The sequence below is a fragment of the Antedon bifida genome, chromosome 8 (assembly GCF_963402885.1).
Source record: "Antedon bifida chromosome 8, ecAntBifi1.1, whole genome shotgun sequence".
NCBI classification, from domain to species: Eukaryota; Metazoa; Echinodermata; class Crinoidea; order Comatulida; family Antedonidae; genus Antedon; species Antedon bifida.
Genome location: NC_136233.1, coordinates 948,450 through 968,763, shown reverse-complemented (window position 1 = coordinate 968,763; position 20,314 = coordinate 948,450). Strand labels below are relative to the sequence as shown.

Here is a 20,314-nt window from a genome sequence, read left to right as displayed (position 1 = left end):
ATAGGCGGTACAAGTATAAACTTTATTTACATTTTACAAAAAAACTATACAAAGTGTTTATAATAAATAACGCCAGGTGTATATATATTATTTACTGCTTTATCATATATTGCATTATGGGTATTTAATTGATAATAATGGATATGATGTAAGCGATGGTAACTAGCAATGTCATCATGCCAATTGCATGGCAACCAGAATCTTGGTCGTCAATTTCAATATCCACTGGCAGCTCTGGAATGTCGTTGGTTTTCTATAAAAAAAGAAAAGAATGTTTAATTCAGTGAAATTATTGAAGGCGATAACAACCAACCATTAACTAAAAAATACCTCGTTCTGCTTTACCACCGATTGAATTTGGTTATTACCAATTTTGTACCTTGTTTCGACATTTGTTTTATAATACATTTTGTATAAATTACCCGGAACTACCCATTACTTCCATAATTGCTATAGTTTTAAATTTTACAAATTTGGTATAGCATCAGATTTGCAAGTGTAAATATTAAAGTAGGGTACATTGTCGCATTTGACATGGAACGTACCTCTTCCACAATTCTCTCGCATCGAAAAGTCACATCCGAGTAACTTTCGTCGGCATGGTTACATATACAATCCAATGTTTCTGCACTGTGTGTCGAACCTTTAGGACAACCTCTAAACAACAGCCTGTAATTCATATTAGCCTGGACGGACGCGCTAGCCAAGACGTCACGGCGCACCACATCCAGCTCAGCATCATCACCGGTGTCCCTCCTTCTTCTGCCAGTCCTTTCAACCAGTTGGAACACGTTTGTAATAGTGTAGTTCCTAGCTTGACCAGAAAGGGCTCTGTTGATAAATGTACTGACGTGTTCTTCGTTGGCATGATCGTAGCTATGCGATTCCAGTTCCTGTTTATAGAAGTTTCGATTTGCATAAATGATTAAATAAAAATTTACAAAAATTTATACAACAAAATACGACAAAAGGAGCCCAACAAAATTGGCAAAAGCTAATTCTTGTTACTGCTGAGATGTGCGTTGTCTATTATAAACATAGAGTTTGTATGTTATACAAATGTTTACATTTTACACAGCATAGAGTAACACATGGTGCATCAAAATGACATTTTTCTATAGAACTGTACTGACCTGAAGAGTATCTTCTATCACAGACGGGTTGTAAATTGTGTTGTCATTCTCAAAGTAGAAGTCCTCCGCTATGTACGCAAAGTAGCGGTCATCGGTGTCTGCAGCTAAACATCCCTGCAATTGAAAATAACAAAATGTTCAAGAAAAGTTTATTGTTTCACACAATACAATATACAATAACAGATCCTCCAGATATATATATATATATATATATATATAAATCCAAAGGCAAATTACTGAAAAAAATGACAATGCTGTGGGTATCAGTGGCTGGATCTCAATGGAGATACAAATAAAAAAAGCGAAAAGCTAAATCAAAACGATAAAGTAAACAGCCATAAAAGTTAGCAGAGCTTTCGGGCAACACTAGCCCTTCATCAGTGCAAGTGAGGGAATATATATATATATATATATATATTATTATTTAATTTAAGTAAGAGAAAACAACACTTCAATAGAATAGCGATTTGGTTATCTGATACTAGGATGTACTAACACAAATCTTTGAATTAGTACCCTGTGGTATTCATTAAGCTCTGTCTACACCAAAAAAAAAAGTATGTGGCCAAATATGGTAGTGATATGGCCAAATATGGTAGTGATATGCTCATATGGAAATGGTAGTGATGTCAATGAGCACATCATAAGTTTAGACAGAATGTAATTCGATTAAATAGTGATTTGAATATTGATATCTGCAGGGGTGTACTTACAATATCGTTGAATTCATATTCATTTCCAATGCAGACCATAAACATGGTAAGTTCCAGTTCCAATCGCTGTCTAAGTACTTCTGGGAAGAAATGAGTCTCCACACTCACCATCTCCAGATGCGATACACCGGGAGCGAATCCGTCACGAAGATCAGAGTTCGGATTTAATGATCCATATACACTTTTAAGCAACACTCTGAAAACAAAAATTGACTGTTGTAAGCATTTATTTGCGACAACCTAGTTCGTGTTACTGTATGGAAAGTATCTCTAAATAAAAGTAATTAATTTGTGTACATGCAAAAAGTTGGGATGCGCTTGCTTCCTCGCTTTAAATGGTCTTCCACGCCTTTCTTTCAAATCAAATCGAACGGCAAGGTTTAGCGACTATGCGCATATCGACTGGACGTAGTGAAAACGAAACATTGACGTTCGATTCGCCGGACCGGAATCGGAACAGGTGCGAGAGACACTTTATTGATTGTTTCTAATGTTAATGTTGTCCAATTCATTTAGCATATTGTTCCAAAGGGCTTAATAACAATTGAGTGAATTGAGAAAACAGATTTAACCAAAAAAAAAAATGTTTTTTTAATGTTATAAATGGTTTCGTTATAGATTGTTAGCGTACCTAGGTTCGTCAATTTCACCATCTGTTATATCCACAACAGACTGGAGAGAAATAAGGTTCGACACCACAGCATCCGGGACATCTAGTCGTTCACAGGTGGACTTATCGCCAGATTTAATGTCGGGACAGGTGTATGTTTTAAAGCTTAACTCGAATTCACCTAAAAGGAATAATGATGTTAAATTATTACAAGCAGTATATAGTTAATAAGCTCTCCCCCAGGCGCTGCCAAAGTTTTTTTTAACTGACCTGTAGCATCAAGAAGTGGGTCGGTGGCACAAGCCGTTGCTGGCTCGTCGACGTCTAGAACGACAACAAACATCCACCGCTGTGTACACATTCCCGGGTATTCCTCATAGTCGCATTCTGGCGCCGTCAAAGCATCATTGTTGTCTTCTAAAATTCCTTCGCATCCAAGAATTTCTAACCGCAGGTAAGGCAGGTTAAAGTTGGTGATCGGTGCGATTCTAATGCCTATCATCGCTATGGGTCGGTCAAAGAAGTTTGGAACTGGAGTTTCCGCATCAAAATTGCCGTTGAAAATCTACAATAATAAATGACATTGCTGTTAAGATCATACGCACGCACCACATGTGCGTGTTTCATAGGGTTCCCCAAGTTTGTTGTATACTCGCATACATTGATGTACTAGAGACGGATACTTGTATGCAGAGAGATGAACTGGCTGTCACAATGGCAGATAGGAATTTATGGAGGAATCTAGTCATAAGTCTGGGTATGTCCGAGGCTGGTGGTCACATGCAAAGATACTTACTATTGTATTTCCTTCGGAATCTTCTAAGTCTTCAAAGAAAGTTAGCCGATTGATTTGGATCTTATAGGTGGTGATGTAAGCATACTGCGACTCTAGGGTATATCCTTGAGTGATTACCCCAGTTACGGTCATCATGGTAGCAAATGTAACCTACAAATAAAAATATACATAATAAAAGATAAATTCATCGCCGATAATGGCTATACTTTGTCTCGTGTTATTTTAACAGGATGGGGAGCATCGCGCCACTAGCACTCCTCTGGATCAGATTGAACGTGCGCGCGTATATACTGGGATACGCTTTCACTCACTTGTATGTGTTGACCTGTGGCCTGGACTGGACTCCATGCCCCTACACCGTTCAGACGGGCATTATGTGCTGGAAATCCTGACTGGAATGAAGTGGCAATAATATCACCGTTTACGATGTCGCCAGATTCCATACCAAGTGCATCATTACAACCTGTAATTATGTAAATATATATAAAGCTTCCTACTAAGAGACAACGCAATGACGTAAGCGCAACGCAAGTAAATCCACCAATCGCAAGCGAGACAATTTGAATAATCTTTCATCGCTTGTGGTCAAATTATGTTTTAGTCCTAGTGGGGCCCATTCTTTAGCAGCTATGGGTCCAGTATTGCGCATTTGGAAACCGGGGTCCTCTTGTAGGCCTACACTACAAATACAAATTATACTATTTTATGTTTTACCCAAAAACAGTTTTTAGAAGAAAAAATACCGTTGTCTGGAATAGCAGCGATATAACTAAGGCCGTTGTTGGTATTAATCGGGTTGTATTGCAAAGACGACGGTTGATAGACCGAGATCAGGTAGCCGTCGGAATCCGTTACTGTACGAAACACAAGTTCAACTTCAGCACGTGACCTAAATATGACAATTTATAGAAATATCAAATTTCATAAAAGCAAATACTGGAAACTGTAGGCCTAACAATATCAGGGGGAATGCATAAAGAGCCATAGTCGCCTTCAACAGTGAGCTTGACAAGCTGCAACGCAAGGACGAGACGCAACGCAAGGACGATTGGTCAACGTTGCGCAACGTCCTTGTGTTGCGGCTCTGCTGGGTACCAAACATAATGCCCGCGTTTAATCCGTGGCGTCACTAGTGGAAACCAAGCTTTACGTAAATATTACGTACCTATCCAATCCCTCCGCTTCATCAGCGTTAATGTATACCGGTTTGACGATGGCATATTCAAAGACAGGTCGTAATCGCTCGGTTGAGCTTATCAGAAACCTAGAATGAAAATACAAATATGAAGAATGGTCGGCGGTTTGTCTGACCGAAATTTTGTTGAACAGATATAAAATAGTAATATGTTTTTGTACAGTATTTGTCGGTTGGTTATTAATGTGGGTGTCTATTTGTAATGGAATTATATGCTTACGTCTATTTTGATTGGCCAAATTATTTTATTAATGGAAAGACAATCTTACCTTGAAAGGGCAAAGCGCATAAGCATCCAATAAAGAACCGCGTAATTTTCCGTATATAACGGCAGCAGACTTCCGTCAGCGTCCGCGTACTTTGGTCGCACGTTCGTCATATAAAGAGTGGCATTTAGTACAATGGATTCGGGGTATACGTTCTGTTTCCACACATAGTCGCCGTTGCTGTCTAAACAGTCAAACAATGTGTTTACCGTACCTGGAAGAAGACAAGTGAAACTCATTTTATTTAATGCTTTTAATGACTGCTTAAGCTTGGTTCCCACTAGAGACGCAACGCGCAACGTAAGCGAGTTGACCAATGATAAGCGACAGTTCGAATAATCCATCGCTTGTGATTGGTCAAATCACGAACGTTACGTTTTGTCCATGAGTTGCATCTAGGCCTATAGTGGAAACCAAACATTACAGATCGTAAAATCACGAACGTTGCGTTTTGTCCATGAGTTGCATCTAGGCCTATAGTTGAAACCAAACATTACAGATCGTAAAATTCTTGCCATATGCAATACAAGAAATACAGTATAATTATAAAAGGCAAGGAAAGACCAAGCAGATGCTTAGTTGGTCAACCCAGAACGGTGCACAAAATAAACTAAATAATGTCAAAATGGTTAAATATAAACACAAGGCAATGAAATGTTTCCAAAAGATTACATTATGAACTACAGATTAATTTGTTAAATATCTGCCGTACCTTGGTAAGTGTACGTATCTTCTCTAAACCTTTCGGTAGAACCAGGGGTTTTTACTGCGTAAGCGGCTCCTGCTGTGAAACTTGTAAACAGGTTCTTGCCAGTTGTGGATCCTGGTCTGTATGCATCGTCATAAAAATCATCCTATCGAGATACATGTGAAGATAAGGATGTTGGCTGAATACATTTCAAATATCCTTTCTTCCCATCCCCAGGTAAACAAATCTCAGGAGAATGTACCAATACGTTTATTAAAAAAAAGATTTTATCCTGAGGGATATATGAAACCAAAAAAAAAAATGAACTGCGCGTGCGTTAAATTAAAGTTTAGGCCTACTTTGTTCAAACCGATAATGACGGAATGGACTAACTTACGCTAAATTGCTCATTAGCAAAAACACTGGAACACGGGCCGGTGTTATTGGCCAATAGGTATCCACCTTGGCGGTTTACGATCGGATAATTGTCCTTGTCGTGCGCTAGTGCATTGTATGGCTGCCAGTCTAAAATCCAAATTTCATCTTCGTTTTCTACATCTTCCACAACAACATCTAATGTCACCACACCTAGAATAATATAGTAGTATTTATTTGACCGACTTAAGCATGAACAAGGTATGTAGCTTTTTTTGGTTATCTCTTGCGCGTAAACGCGTACGCGCAACGCAATGTAAAACTAAAGCTTGGTTTCCACAAGAGACGCAACGTAATGCAACGTAAGTGATTTGACAAATCGATAGATTATTCGGACAATCGCTTGTGATTGGTCAACTTGCCTGTGTTGCGTCTACGCGTTGCCTATCTAGTGGGAACCAAGCTTTATGTGACGAGTGACACGCCCCAAAAACGTTGCAATGAGGTGGTTTGTATGCCATTGCTTGGAGTACAAAAAATAAAACTACGATACTTGCCATCTTCAATCAACCATGTGCCGATAGATGCCTGACCCATCTTTTCAAAATTCCTATCAACCCCATGGCTAATAGGCACTCCGAATTGTGCATTACATTGGTGAAGGAGACAGACGGTGACTAATATTGCGGCGGAAAACGACATTCTCACTGCACTAATCTTTACGGATCGAGTAAAAGCGGTATGTGCTAAATAGCACCTTTTATATCCCTCTAGATGGACTGTTCCATTTCTATCCCTTATAACTCGCAATAATTAAGTAATTTACTAATAATTCACTTTAGAAATTTATGTTTGCATGCACTATTACCAAACAATATTCAATTTTAGATTATGCATTGTCATACATTTTTATTACGTTGTATTTAATTTTGATTACCTGTTACAGAATAGAATAATCTCATACTCATTTACATACTTTACCCAGGTGAACCGGTATGACCGTATATTACAAGATGCCAGTCGTGGCAAACTTTAAAGACATTTTTAAAAGCCGAAGCAGCTGAACATGTTTTAGCTGAATATTGTGGTGGTGGAAATGATGTTCACGAAATCATGTCTTACAAAAGAAAAATATTATCGAGGGATCTGGAGTAGCATGATGCCCATGCTAACCCAAAATGTGTTACTTTTATCGCCTCGTACCGATCCGAGTAATTCAAGTTGAGGCGGCACCATTTAATGTCGTTTGATGTCACTTGGCTATTTTAGAATTTGGCCAAACAACGCGCTTTGGAGGTATTTATTTGCGATAGCTATATGCTGTTTTCGGATAATTTATATTACTTCAAAATCGAGTGTATAAATTCCCTTGATATCCTATACTAGTGTTGTCTTATAAAACTATAATATTCTTTAATAATTGTGAAGAGAAAAAACACCTCCGACGGGACTCGAACCCGCAATCCCCGGCTTAGGAGGCCGATGCTGTGTACAGATAATACTACTGTATATCAAATTATTATTTTTATAAATCTTTATACTATTATTTTAATTTCATTTATTTCGTCAGAAACGGAACAAATTAATACAAAACAAAAGAATTCAAAATCCAAAAGAAGGGTTAACCAAAAAGCGAAATGAATCACTGTCAAGTGGCTCACCAAAATAGAAATTGAAAAGAGTTACACAATTAAAATATATTAAAATTCTATTTTAATTGTGAAGAGAGAAAAAAACACCTCCGACGGGACTCGAACCCGCAATCCTTGGCTTAGGAGGCCGATGCCTTATCCATTAGTCCACGGAGGCAGTTGATGTGTAAAGATGATACTACTGTATATCAAATTATTATGTTTATAAATCTTTTACTTATTAGGAACTCGGCATTCATGCCAATAAATAAGTAATTAATAAGTGCGCTACCTGTGAATTAAAAGGGAGAAAAAGAAATACACCTCCGACGGGACTCGAACCCGCAATCCCCGGCTTAGGAGGCCGATGCCTTATCCATTAGGCCACGGAGGCAATTCGTACATAGACCTAATTATTAAAGCGCTTCTCACTGAAGAAATATTTTTTGTTTTTATTTTGTAAATGGATTGAAAACTTTTAGTTTTTGGTCTACGGGTTTCGTTCACACGTGCAGGTAGTCCAGGAGTATTAGACAAAAAAAGGGCCAAAGGTAGAAATAAATATGCTAAAGCTGAATTTGTCAGGATAGGTCCCCAATGTTGTCTGGAACAACATACTAAAAGTCCCCGGGTTTCCCCGTTGTGCTTCAACCTGATTGGGCCATTTTTCAAAATGGCGGCCATCTTAACATTATTTACCATATTTTGACAACCAGTAGGTGTAAGTAAACAATTTTGGTGTCAAAATACTCAGAAGACCAATATTTATATTCACTGTAATGGAGAAGTTTTTAAGAAAATGACCGGAAATGCCTGTTTTGACCTTTGACCATAAATTTGGATTATCTCAATATCTCATCAACGACTGGCCGTAGAGAGTTCAAAATTGTCCCAAATTATTCAGAATGCCCAACTTTCTATTCACTCTAATGAAAGAAAAATACTAAATTCCTTTAGAAACCTTCTATTCTGACCTTTGAACTATTGACCTAAGCATATTTTAATTTTATAGACATCTTGGTGATCGATAGGAGTACATAAGCGAAATTGGTTTCAAAATACTCAGAAGACCCATATTTATATTCATTATAATGGAAAAGTTTTTAAAAAAATGACCGGAAATGCATGTTTTGAACTTTGACCCTAAATTTGTATTATCTCAATATCTCATCAACGACTGGCCGTAGAGACTTCAAAGTTGTCCCAAATTATTCGGAATGCCAAACTTTCTATTTACTTTAATGAAAGAAAAATACCAAAAACCTTTGAACTATTGACGTAGGCATATTTATTTTTATAGACATCTTGGTGATCGATAGGATACGAAATTGGTTTCAAAATTTATAACTTTGACCCTAAATTTGGGTTATCTCAATACCGCATCAACTGCTGGCCGTAGAGACTTCAAAATTGTCGTAAATTAAGCAGTGTGCCCAACTCTCTATTCACTGTAGTTAAAGAAAATACTAAAAGCCTTTAGAAACCACCTATTTTGCCATTTGAACTATTGATCTGGCCAATACAGTATTTTATATCATAATTATATAGAAATCTTGGTGATCGATAGGAATACATAAGCGAATTTGTTGTCAAAATATTCCAAAACACCCATGTTTTTTTACCTTTGACTTTAATCACTACATTATAATTTAATAATTTAAGTCCCAAATAGCATGATGGACATATCATACCATTCATCATGCCATGAGATGTCAAATTTATCTGAAACAGCCCAGAAAAAATGTCCGATGGACGAATAATAATATTCATCAATATAGATACGAGGCCATAATTTCAGGTATCAAAGGGTCACAATGTGTCATTTGACAAATCACCTAATAAAATACAATATGAAACTCTTACAAATCTATCAAGATGGATTATAAAGAAATTGTCACTGTAAAGTTGTTATGGTCTTCAACAGATTTTCATGCCCTTATTTTATTAACCATCATATAGTCCTGAAGTATTTTCAAATTTTAGTTCACATCTTAAAGATAAATGCAATAATTCTTTTAATATTAAATTGCATCATATCAGATAAGAATCGGAGGTATGACTAGAGCCTAAAATGAGACTTAGACTGAGACCTTGATAAATGGTTGGGTGGGTGAGCAGTTTTAGACAATTTAAAAAATGTTATAAGATGAATTATGTACTCCAGACCTATATACACAAAGAAATGTAATAGTGCAGCTCAATTGAAAAAAAAAAACAATTTTACCAATAAGTGTGTGTCAAATCAACCAGTAGTGGTCTCTGCTATATATTAAATGGCACTGCCGAAGAGGAAACATTTCCGAATTGGTGTAGCTCCAAAGTTTAAACATGGACATTAGCCATATAGAGAAGGCGTGGCATTTTTTGGAGGACTAATTTCTAACCTTAATATTTCAAGAATAAATAAATAATAAAATTTGTTTGGTTACTAATGAATAAAAGAAGTGAAAACAGGCTAAAGCCCAAACAGACAGTAAAATGTATCATATACCGGTATATAGTTTAAAATTGGGGCTTGGTTTGTCTATTTGGAATGAATTTTACCTCTCATGGCAATTGCCATACTGATGAATTGTTAGATTCTGTTCATTTTCTATCTTTATGTCAACTTAAACTTTTTGCATCTAAGCCCTCCCTCTGGAGAGCACGGCCTATTGTCGGTTTATACAGGTAAGCTAGGCACGAAATAGACTAATTCTCATTAAAATGTAATGATTAAGGTCAAAGGTCAAAACACTTTCAATTGCATTTAGTACATTATTTCTATAAGAGTAAACAGAAACATGGGTGTTTTGGAGTATTTTGACACCAAATTCCCTTATGTATTCTTCGATCACCAAGATTTCTATACAATTTTGGTATAAAATATGACCAGATCAAGGGCTCAAAGGTCAAAATAGAAGGTTTCTAAAGGAATTTGGTATTTTTCTTTCATTAAAGTGAATAGAAAGTTGGGCATTCCGAATAATTTGGGACAACTTTGAAGTCTCTACGGCCAGTCGTTGATGAGATATTGAGATAATCCAAATTTAGGGTCAAAGTTCAAAACATGCATTTCCGGTCATTTTTTAAAAAACTTTTCCATTATAATAAATATAAATATGGGTCTTCTGAGTACTTTGACACCAATTTCGCTTGTGTACTCCTATCGATCACTAAGATGTGTAGAAAATTAAAATATGTCTAGGTCAATAGTTCAAAGGTCAAAATAGAAGGTTTCTAAAGGAATTTGGTATTTTTCTTTCATTAAAGTGAATAGAAAGTTGGGCATTCTGAATAATTTGGGACAACTTTGAAGTCGCTACGGCCAGTCGTTGATGAGATATTGAGATAATCCAAATTTAGGGTCAAAGGTCAAAACAGGCATTTCTGACCATTTTTTGTTAAACTTTTTCATTACAGTGAATATAAATATGGGTCTTCTGAGTATTTTGACACCAAGATTGTTTACTTACACCTACTGGTTGTCAGCATATAGTAAATAATTTTAAGATGGCCGCCATTTTGAAAAATGGCCCAATCGGGTTGAAGCACAACGGGGAAACCCGGGGACTTTTAGTATGTTGTTTCAGACAACATTAGGGACCTATCCTGAAAAATTCAGCTTTAGCATATTTATTTCTACCTCAAAGTCTAATACTCCTGGACTAAGGCATGAGGCCGAATCAACCTCTTAATTTGACAGAATAAATTATTAATAAATCAACTGTTATTGCCAAAAATCACACAATGACTCTGTCTAATAATAAGTAAGAGATCAACAACAGAGAATATTACCGTGTATAATAGGCCTACCTACATGTTGATTTGGTAAATATTTAATATAGCCTACGTAACATATTAATAATTGAATTTGCCGGTGTTTGAGCATGGAGTAATTCTTTACTCCATGGTTTGAGTCTCACCAGAAATCCGTATTCTTGTTCTGAAGTAGGCCTAATATTACTATTAGGCAATCACACGTAATCCAGCCCCTGCCTATATATAGACCATGGAGTTATATAACTCTATGTACATAGATAGATATATGCAAAGACTATGTTTGCACCATAGACAATAAGTTGACTATGTTTGCACTGAGTATGATGTAGGCATAGATTACTATATAAGTCTATGGTGGTCCATATTAGGCCACTACAAGAATAACATGAGTAGGTTGGAGTGTAGAGGTAGTAGCTTAGAACATGGATCAGGCGTCTAGTGAAATATTATTTTTAGGAAATAATTATTTCGGAGTATAATAATAATAACTATCTCGAAAATTATTTTTCTTTCAACTTTATGTCCCTTTACGGCTTCCGTATAAACAGGATTCTGTGGTCATGTGAGCAATAGTATTGTCACGTGATTATCATCATCGTCACTCGAATTTGTTTGATTTATTTTCATTCCATGATGGCGGACGATCGTGTATCCGAGAACGAACCCCTATTGGGAAGTACAAATAACGAAATATATGATGATGGCCCTCATCCACCAATTTCTGAACCAACTGCACCAATTTTACCAAATGAGGCTCCACCAGGTATAATGAAACTTGGCATAATTTGTTGATTTAGGCCAACAATATGTGTTTGAACTCCGATGTGTGTCCAGCCAGTTGGCACGGACGGTACGGATAGGCTAGCTAGGATGAGTTGATTTGAGGATTGTTATTGTTCTTTTGTAGCAGCCTACCTAGGCATGTGTACCGAATACCTGTCTACCTAGGTATTCGACGGTCAAACTAAATATGATGACTGTCGTACCTTCTATATCTACGTTTTTAATGTCATTGTTTTAAACATAATATTAATAATCATGATTTGATTGATAATGAAAGGGATGGTTAATTAATTATTAATTGGTGGCTAAAAACTCTTTATACTCTTTATAAATACGACTAGTAAATACTTAGTCTAGATAGAAGTAGTATAAGAAAGGTGGTGGTGGAAACAAGTTTCAGTGATTGACGTACATTAGACGAGTAGATAGAGGAGCCTGTCTGAATACTACTAAAACCATTACATTATTCTAATTATTATACATAATTTGTAAGGCACACTCTATGAATAGTTGCAGTAGTAAACAAAGACATTGTATTCATATACCAGAAGATGACATAATGTTATGTTAATAATAATAAAAAACCTTCATATGGATATTTTTCCATAGTTTTCTAATATTTTGTTTTAGAAAACACAACAAAAAACAATATACGATATAAAATTAAACATAAATAAATATATTAAAAACAAAACTGTTCTTGTATTATTTATACAGTATATTAAAAATCTTGCCTACAGAACTGTAAAACACAATTAATAACCAAATTTTGTTTTGTTTTTTCAGAATACATAGCTTCACCCCATGGACCACCACCACCAGTGTTACCTGGGGAATCCCCTCCCCCATACTCACCCCCCACGATGGTTGGCGTCACCCCCATGATAAACTGTCGGGTATGTCAGGCTATGATCAACCTAGAGGGTAAACTACATCAACATGTAGTTAAATGCAGTGCATGCAATGAGGCTACTGTAAGTACACATTGCAAATGGTATATTGTATACACAATATAATTTAAAAGAAAAAGTAAAATTAAAAGTGGATGAAAAATAGTCAAAATATATATTTCTACAACATTATAGATTGAAAGTACAACACATGCAGTATTATATAGTAGTCATAAAGTACTATTCATTGTGTAGTAAACCCTTAAGTTATAAAATCACTAATACTGTATTTTTATTCTCATGTCATTCTGTATTTGAATAGAACTTTCTAGTTGAATGAAAGTCATTCTTCAGAACTAATTGTATAAATCGTCTTGTCATAATCGTCACAAAAGGCTTAAAAAGAAATGTCAATCCACCCATACTGCATAGCAGCACATGCCAAACAGTCTTTTTCATGCAGTGTTTGGGAATATCCTCTATTAAAAAATTATATAATTTTTTTTTAGCCTATAAAAGAAGCGCCGGCTGGTAAGAAATATGTAAGATGCCCATGTAACTGCCTATTGATATGCAAGGCTTCATCTAAGCGCATTGCATGTCCAAGGGCCAACTGGTAAGTGCCAACTATAAACATTTTTTTTTTAAAGCCCCCTTCCCTACGTTTTTTAGATCTAATTTAAGATCACAAACTATATTTAATGTAAAAATATTACTATATGGTCCTATTGCGATAACTTTTTTCGTCTTTAAACGGTTAAAAATGTGAAAAATAAGTCGATTCTAATAATTATAGCGGCCCGCTATAAATCCCAAAATGCATTGCGCGTGGATTGATATTTTTGTTTTTCACCTGTAATTCGCCCACTTTTCGATCGATCGTGAGGCCAAAACAAATGGAAGACTCCTAACTTTTCAGCGAAAATACCGGGTTTTCCCCAATTTGTATCAACGGAGTCTGGCAAAAATAAAAAGACAATTAATGCAGCAACTATACAACGTCAGGCTAGGTATATAGCTAGCGTACGATGTTCGTACGTTACCGATGTTTACCAGCTAGGCCTACAAAACTAAGCCTAGCTAGGCTAGGCCTAAGACCGTCCACGAGAGGTCGATCGCCGCGAGCTACTTAGGTAGTGCATTGTTTCTCACTTTTTATCATAATTTACCATAAAACGTACATTTAAGACAAGGAATGACATGGTTTAATGTTTTTAAAGTGATATATATGTATTATTTTCCAAAAAACGTTCAAAATTGCAGGGAAGGGGTCTTTAATGTATTCAGATTCAGATTTATTTGGTCCTTTCGTGACGGGCACAATCGCTCACATAACATTACAATAACATACAAAATATATATAAGTAAAATAAATATAAACAAGTAAAGAGTTGTAATAAAGATACACTATACAATATAAACTACAAGGTGATTCAACAGTATTTGTCATTGAAAGCACAGATGAAAAAAGATATGAATGAATTTAGGTATCTGTTAGTTCTACATAGGGTATATAATAAAGTCAGCTGTACTGCTTCAGTACAGCTGTTAGAGCTACCCTCATTAAATAAAGTTAAATACATGAATGAGTATTTTGGTATGTTGTTTCTGCCAAAAATGTAGTGATATATGCCAAAATGGATGTCTAAAATACACATTACTTTTTTATTGACCATTGAAAATTCCCTTCAGACCCCTCATTTTTTATAGTGTACTTTGGTGGAGACATACCTTTTATGCTAGATCAAAATTGGACCTTGCTCTCTACAATGAAATGGAGTCATAGTTTTGTTTTCATAGTAATTGAAAATTATCTAGTAAATCAAATAAATGTACAGTAGTCATCCAACTACTGCATAAAAGTGAATCTTTTATTTGTCAACGTAAAAATGCTATATAAAACATATGAAATTAGTTTACCCAGAGATAAATGTTACACAAATAAAATTTGTGTTAATAAATTAAAATACAGATTACATTCTAAACCTTTGCTTTGGTAGTTGTATTGCACTTGGAAGAAAAGAATCTATCTATTCCATGTCACTTTTTAGTAATATACAACTGGAATACATGTCATATCTCTGCCACACTAGTTAATTAACATAATACCCTTTGCAACTTAAAAGATGAATTTACATAATATAGGTTATATCTAATTAGCTACTATAAAGATATATTTTAGAGATAAGATATTATTATTATAACTTAATTGCTGTAACAATTCGTAGTACTTGATAAAGGAAGGAGGGATGTAACCACCAAATACCCTAGTTGTATAATAATAACAGCGCATAAGCAAGCACTCAATGCGCTGTACATAAATTAACATAGATGAGAAGTGGCAATAATTAATAGTTGTATAATGTGATATTCAATCTTTCTTTTTCTTGCATAACATTCTGGTTTTCCCGAGAACAAGGAAGGAAAGAGAAATCAAATCAGCCAAAGGAAGGGGGAAAAAAATATAACCATAACCATGTACAACAGCTTTCTTTGTAATGTATTGTTTTTACTTCACAGTAAAAGAATAATAAACCTTTCACCCATGAGTGTGCCGACATCTATCACACACTATACGACTGCAAACAGAGTGGTTTGTGGACATTGCAATGAAACATTCAGGGTAGGTGCTGCTATATTTAACTACATGCTATTCATTAGGCCTATCTGACTGGTCTGTGTTTTAGAAGGTCCAGCTCTAAATTATTACTGTTTGAGAAAAGATAATTTATTCTAAAACAAAACCAATGCGATGCTAATTATTTCCAGTAAGAACTGGTAAGTGTGTTATCTTCTATCAGGTGTTTTTTCAGTTGCTATTAAATGAATTCTCTTCTCTATCTCATTTTCATCAAATTTATTTTTGCCCATTTAAAGAAAATAATTCTATACTATTTCTAACGTACAAATAATTTGTTAAAATTTTATTTCAGTTTCCACATACTTCAGCACTGGCAAGATGTCCACACTGTAGACGAGTGTAAGTTGTATTTGCATAAAATTATAGTTACACAATAGTTGATTCACTCAAGCGTAACAACTGGTATCAACTGGTACATTTAGAGTAACCTGCATTCAGCTAAAAAGACCTCAACAAATCCTTCATGCAAGTCCATCTGAAAAAAGCTATTAATATTCCACATGGAACCATACCTCTTAGACCCCACTTCCCCATGTGAAAACACTTTATCTTGCAAATTTATAGGTCTTAATTAACAAGTCCAAGTAAATAAGCCACTCTTAAGTGAGAGTAATGCCATAGTTGTGAATTCTGTATATTTTGTAGGTCTTCTGTTGGTTTCCAGTATGCTAAGAATCGATGTATTATTTACACTGTTCTTGGCCTCATTTTTCTTGGAGTTGGTATCGGAGTCACAGTAAGTAGATTCATGTAATTTTGCTATTTAAAAAATGTTTACACTTCACCAATTAATTTCCAAAGAAGTAAATGAGGTGCAATATATGTTTTAACACTATCCAAGGGACATCCCTTTTGTTGAGTCCTGAAAGTGCTCCCTTACTAGGTGTTCTAATGTATACTGTGTTCAATTATTCAGTGCATTCTTTCATCAATTCATTAACTTAACTAATTAAATAGTATATTAATTTGAATGTTATAATGTTTGTTTATAGGTTGGAACTTACACAATGGCTGAGGAGTCGGGTGGTATATACTTTTTGTGGATTGGTGAGTTTTCTCTAATCACTATTTTCTTTTCGACCAATTCTCAAGGGACTTTCCCTCTAAATGTACGCATGGACTTGTTTATCTTTGTGTTCTTGCCAACATTAACCAAATCATTTAAACTCTTTTTAGGAGCCTTTGTGATAGGAATTTTGAATTTGATCAGAGCGCTGTATTATGGAACAATGAAGGTCAGCTATATAGAATAAGTGCAGGTTTGAGTATAACTCTACTAATTGAGTATAACTCTACTTCTGAGTATAACTCTACAATTGAGTCAACATCGTTGAGTGTAACAAATTTAATGAATATATTGGTTTGGAGTCAATTTTGCAAGTTTTCAAAAAAAACGTGATAAATTGACTGAAATCAAAATATTTTTATCTTATTATTTATAATAGATTAATAGGATATTACATTGGAAGTTAAACTCAATCAGAGAGTTAAGATTAAGTATAAGGGACTCAATGATTCAAGGTGGTTTTTCCAGGTGGTATTGAGTCTCTTGTACCACAAGTATTAATCTTTATCTTTATTCAAAAAGCTTAATAAAATAATGTTAAATGATTGAGCCTGAGTTGAGTATAAATAAATTAAGTTTAACTCAGTGAATATTGTACTGAAATCAAGATTAAATGTTTTAAACATCCTATATGAAATACAGAATGCTATATTATCAACCTTTATATAAACCCCATGTAATTCTAAGGATACATATTTTTGTTATATAATATAAACTAATGTATTTTTATCGTTGTTTTTGGCTAAAAATTATGTAGAACAATCTTTATGATTGTAAAGACGATAATGTATGTACTATAATTTTATTATTACATAGTTATAATTTTTTGTTTGTTTGATTAAATTGTCACAAATATATAATAATATTATGTTGTATTAATACTTCTGATACTTATATACCCTAAAAGAAAATCTTAAGCTCTGTGTACACTAACAAACTTTATGTGACAAAAAATACCATATTTGGGCACATCACACTTTGTCAAACTAGTTTAATAGTGTAAACAGAGCTTTAGATGTTCAGCCTTATTACAAGTCTAATGTTCTTTTTAACCAATCCGTGTCGTTTATTTCCCCATATATTCAGTACACTGATATCAACATTGAGCAAAATGTAAATAGTATTTGTATACTTAAGTCAATTATTGCTTGTCTTTCTATATATGAACAAAAATATGAACTATCTATTGAGCTTATTGTAATTATGATCTATACTTTAATACTGATATTTCAGCAGTGCTTTTACCATACTCATATTTAAGCAGTGCTTATTACCATACTCATATTTAATAATGCTTATTACCATACTCATACTTACTGTAAGCAATGGTGTAGTGTGTGTTCTTATCCATTCATCAGGAACTATTTTATCTATTTAATTTAAGAAAATAACCAAAAACATGATAAAATAATATAAAACTAAACATTCTCTTTTTGCTATAGCGCTCTCAGTATATTGATATTTACATTTATTATACTGGATTAAAAGTGAGTATAAAACCCAATCGCAAAAATCACAAACAAAATTAATTCAACTGAAGATACCACCTCCCATCCCTCCCCTTTTTACCCGGTTTCGCTGTGGGTTTGTAATCATTCGATCTATCTTCTGTCAATTCGTGTATGAATTACTTTGTACATATATTTTCTAAAATAAATGTAATATTTTTAATAATTTATATTGGTTGGCCAAATATATTCAAAAAGCTTAATAAAATAATAGCATGTTTTAACGAGGGAAGTGCAAAATTTATGGTTTATCATTAATCTATGGGAGTACAGTCAACTCTCTCAATACCAGACACCTTTTGGCTGACTAAATATGTTTGGTTTTCCGGAAAATTTGGTATTTGGAATGTGTTTTAATGGTAAAAAGAACCGTTTTGGTCATCAATAAAGTCTGGTATTGGGAGAGTTTCTGGTTTTCAGAGAGTTCGGTATTGGGAGAGTTTCTGGTTTTCAAAGAGTTCGGTATTGGGAGAGTTGGCTGTACTATAATTATTTGTTGCCTTCTATAACTTGGAAGACAACTTAAAATGAAAAGAATCATTATGAGAAAGAATATACTATCCTTTAAAGATGTATTGTCCCTTTGACTAATTCCAAAAAAATAAAAAATAACAGATTTCGAAAAAAGGTGGGTCATTTTGAAGTATCATGATAGTTATTAACTATCACCAAAAATTTGTCGAAAAAAAAATCATTTAACTGAAATGCAGACGTTTTTTTGTTAAAAAAATAACTCTGACTTCCAGTCAAAGTTTTCGATCAAAACATACCCCATAATGAAACGCGCTTGTTTGGCTACTCTGTATGCATAATCATAAAACTTCCTCATGATCTGTGTGAAAATACCTTCTCAACCGTGACGAGTTGTAAACTATCCTAATTAGCATATTCATAATGCGTACTCGTGGTTTGAAATCTTTGTTTACTTTCGGTCGCGACGATTTTCCAGACGAAATGTAATCAAACTAATTTACCTGTTAATTATGTAAACTTGTTGCTTTTGGCTCGAATTTTTGACTTAAAGTGAATAACTTTAATATTACTTTGATATGGCCAATTTAAATTTAGAATATTTTGACCTTCATTTTTTGTGTTTCAAGGGACAATACATCTTTAACTATTAAAACATATAACAATATTGTATTAAGCAACATGTACATAAAGCTGACAATCAAGTTACGGATATTTGCAAACGAATAAAACTTATGTAAATATGAATATAGTCTGTCATGTGGTGAATGTAATATGTTGCTGAATAATAAATAAGATTTATTTCACAATTGTATTGATTTCTGAGAAACGGATACAGATGATAAAACATTAAATTCAACTTAAATCTCTGTCTACACTATCAAACTAGTTGGACAAGTTTGATGTGCTCAAATATGGTAGTGATATGACATCATCGTGTCCATATATGGGCACATCACATTTTTTTTGTCACATAAGTTTGATAGTGTAGACAGCTTTTTAGATCCTTTATTTTATCAATGTATCAAATGTTTCCCAACTGTAGTTTACTTTTGCTAACATACAAAGCCTCTACTACCTCTTTTTTCCGAATGTAACCTGATAACTACTTTAAATACACAATGAAAAGAAAGGCTGATAGAACCATGGAAGTGTGATGTAACTAATGATTTGTGTACAGCATAGGTTTTTTTAAAAATTACAATCGATAAACTGAAAATATAGATTCTTAAAGATGGCAAGCAGTTAGCAGAATTATTAAATCTCTGTCACTGATGATTTTCAAAGATCTACAGTACAGTACAGTTAATTGGCCACACATAAATTAGATTTTGTTAACTGGCCATACAGAAATTAGATTTTGTTAACTGGCCACACAGAAATACAAAAAAAGCTTTGTACATTGCATACATTTGATATTAATGCATTTGAGTATTGAACTATTATGTACTTTGGGGTTCATATTTCATTTATAATTTAATCTTATTGTTTATTCATTTAATCTTGAGAGATATTGATGTGCCATTCAACCATGTTTATTTTGCAGGTTGTGTGCTCATTTTATTCTCTTATTCTCCCTCTTATGTATCTACTATTGTGTTTTAGTTTTAATCAATGGGCATGTATTATTATTCAACAATTATTCAGAACTTTGTGTTCTTCTTCTTTTTATTGGTAAATATATTTACTTTTTTTTTAACCTTGATGTAAAATAATGATAAATAAAATGAACATTTATGATAAAAAATGTTTGTTTCTGTTTGTATCACTTGTATTGTTCAAGGTC

At 34.3% G+C, this 20,314-nt stretch overlaps 2 protein-coding genes and 1 non-coding gene across 4 annotated transcripts in view; 1 reads left to right on the top strand and 2 right to left on the bottom strand.

Moving 5' to 3' along the window:
• Position 1: 1 nt before the first annotated feature.
• LOC144849476 (uncharacterized) lies at positions 2–6,493 on the bottom strand. The gene is made up of 14 exons (XM_078706393.1): positions 6,334–6,493; positions 5,799–5,989; positions 5,426–5,567; positions 4,717–4,927; positions 4,418–4,516; positions 3,996–4,141; positions 3,564–3,715; positions 3,253–3,402; positions 2,727–3,021; positions 2,478–2,637; positions 1,847–2,042; positions 1,134–1,247; positions 546–893; positions 2–253 (listed from the first exon to the last, which is right to left on the bottom strand). The coding sequence occupies exons 1-14, from the start codon at positions 6,476–6,478 to the stop codon at positions 125–127; spliced, it is 2,478 nt and encodes an 825-aa protein (XP_078562519.1). The 5' UTR covers positions 6,479–6,493; the 3' UTR covers positions 2–124.
• A 1,235-nt stretch (positions 6,494–7,728) lies between these two features.
• Trnar-ccu (transfer RNA arginine (anticodon CCU)) lies at positions 7,729–7,801 on the bottom strand. The gene has a single exon. It is a non-coding gene; the product is annotated as a tRNA-Arg (tRNA).
• Positions 7,802–11,800: 3,999 nt separating this feature from the next.
• Positions 11,801–20,314, top strand: part of LOC144849496 (type II phosphatidylinositol 4,5-bisphosphate 4-phosphatase-like) — a 36,110-nt gene continuing 27,596 nt past the window's right edge. Inside the window, exons 1-8 of one of the 2 annotated variants that reach the window (XR_013613978.1) lie at positions 11,801–11,932; positions 12,739–12,926; positions 13,352–13,458; positions 15,363–15,465; positions 15,776–15,822; positions 16,129–16,219; positions 16,476–16,530; positions 16,660–19,713. Coding sequence is in view for 1 of the 2 variants with exons in the window: in XM_078706422.1 (XP_078562548.1) it covers positions 11,803–11,932; positions 12,739–12,926; positions 13,352–13,458; positions 15,363–15,465; positions 15,776–15,822; positions 16,129–16,219; positions 16,476–16,530; positions 16,660–16,736 (798 nt within the window). In the remaining variant the exon portion in view is untranslated. Of the gene's footprint in view, positions 11,933–12,738; positions 12,927–13,351; positions 13,459–15,362; positions 15,466–15,775; positions 15,823–16,128; positions 16,220–16,475; positions 16,531–16,659; positions 20,270–20,314 lie in introns of those variants that run through there. The other variant, XM_078706422.1, reaches the window with a different exon arrangement.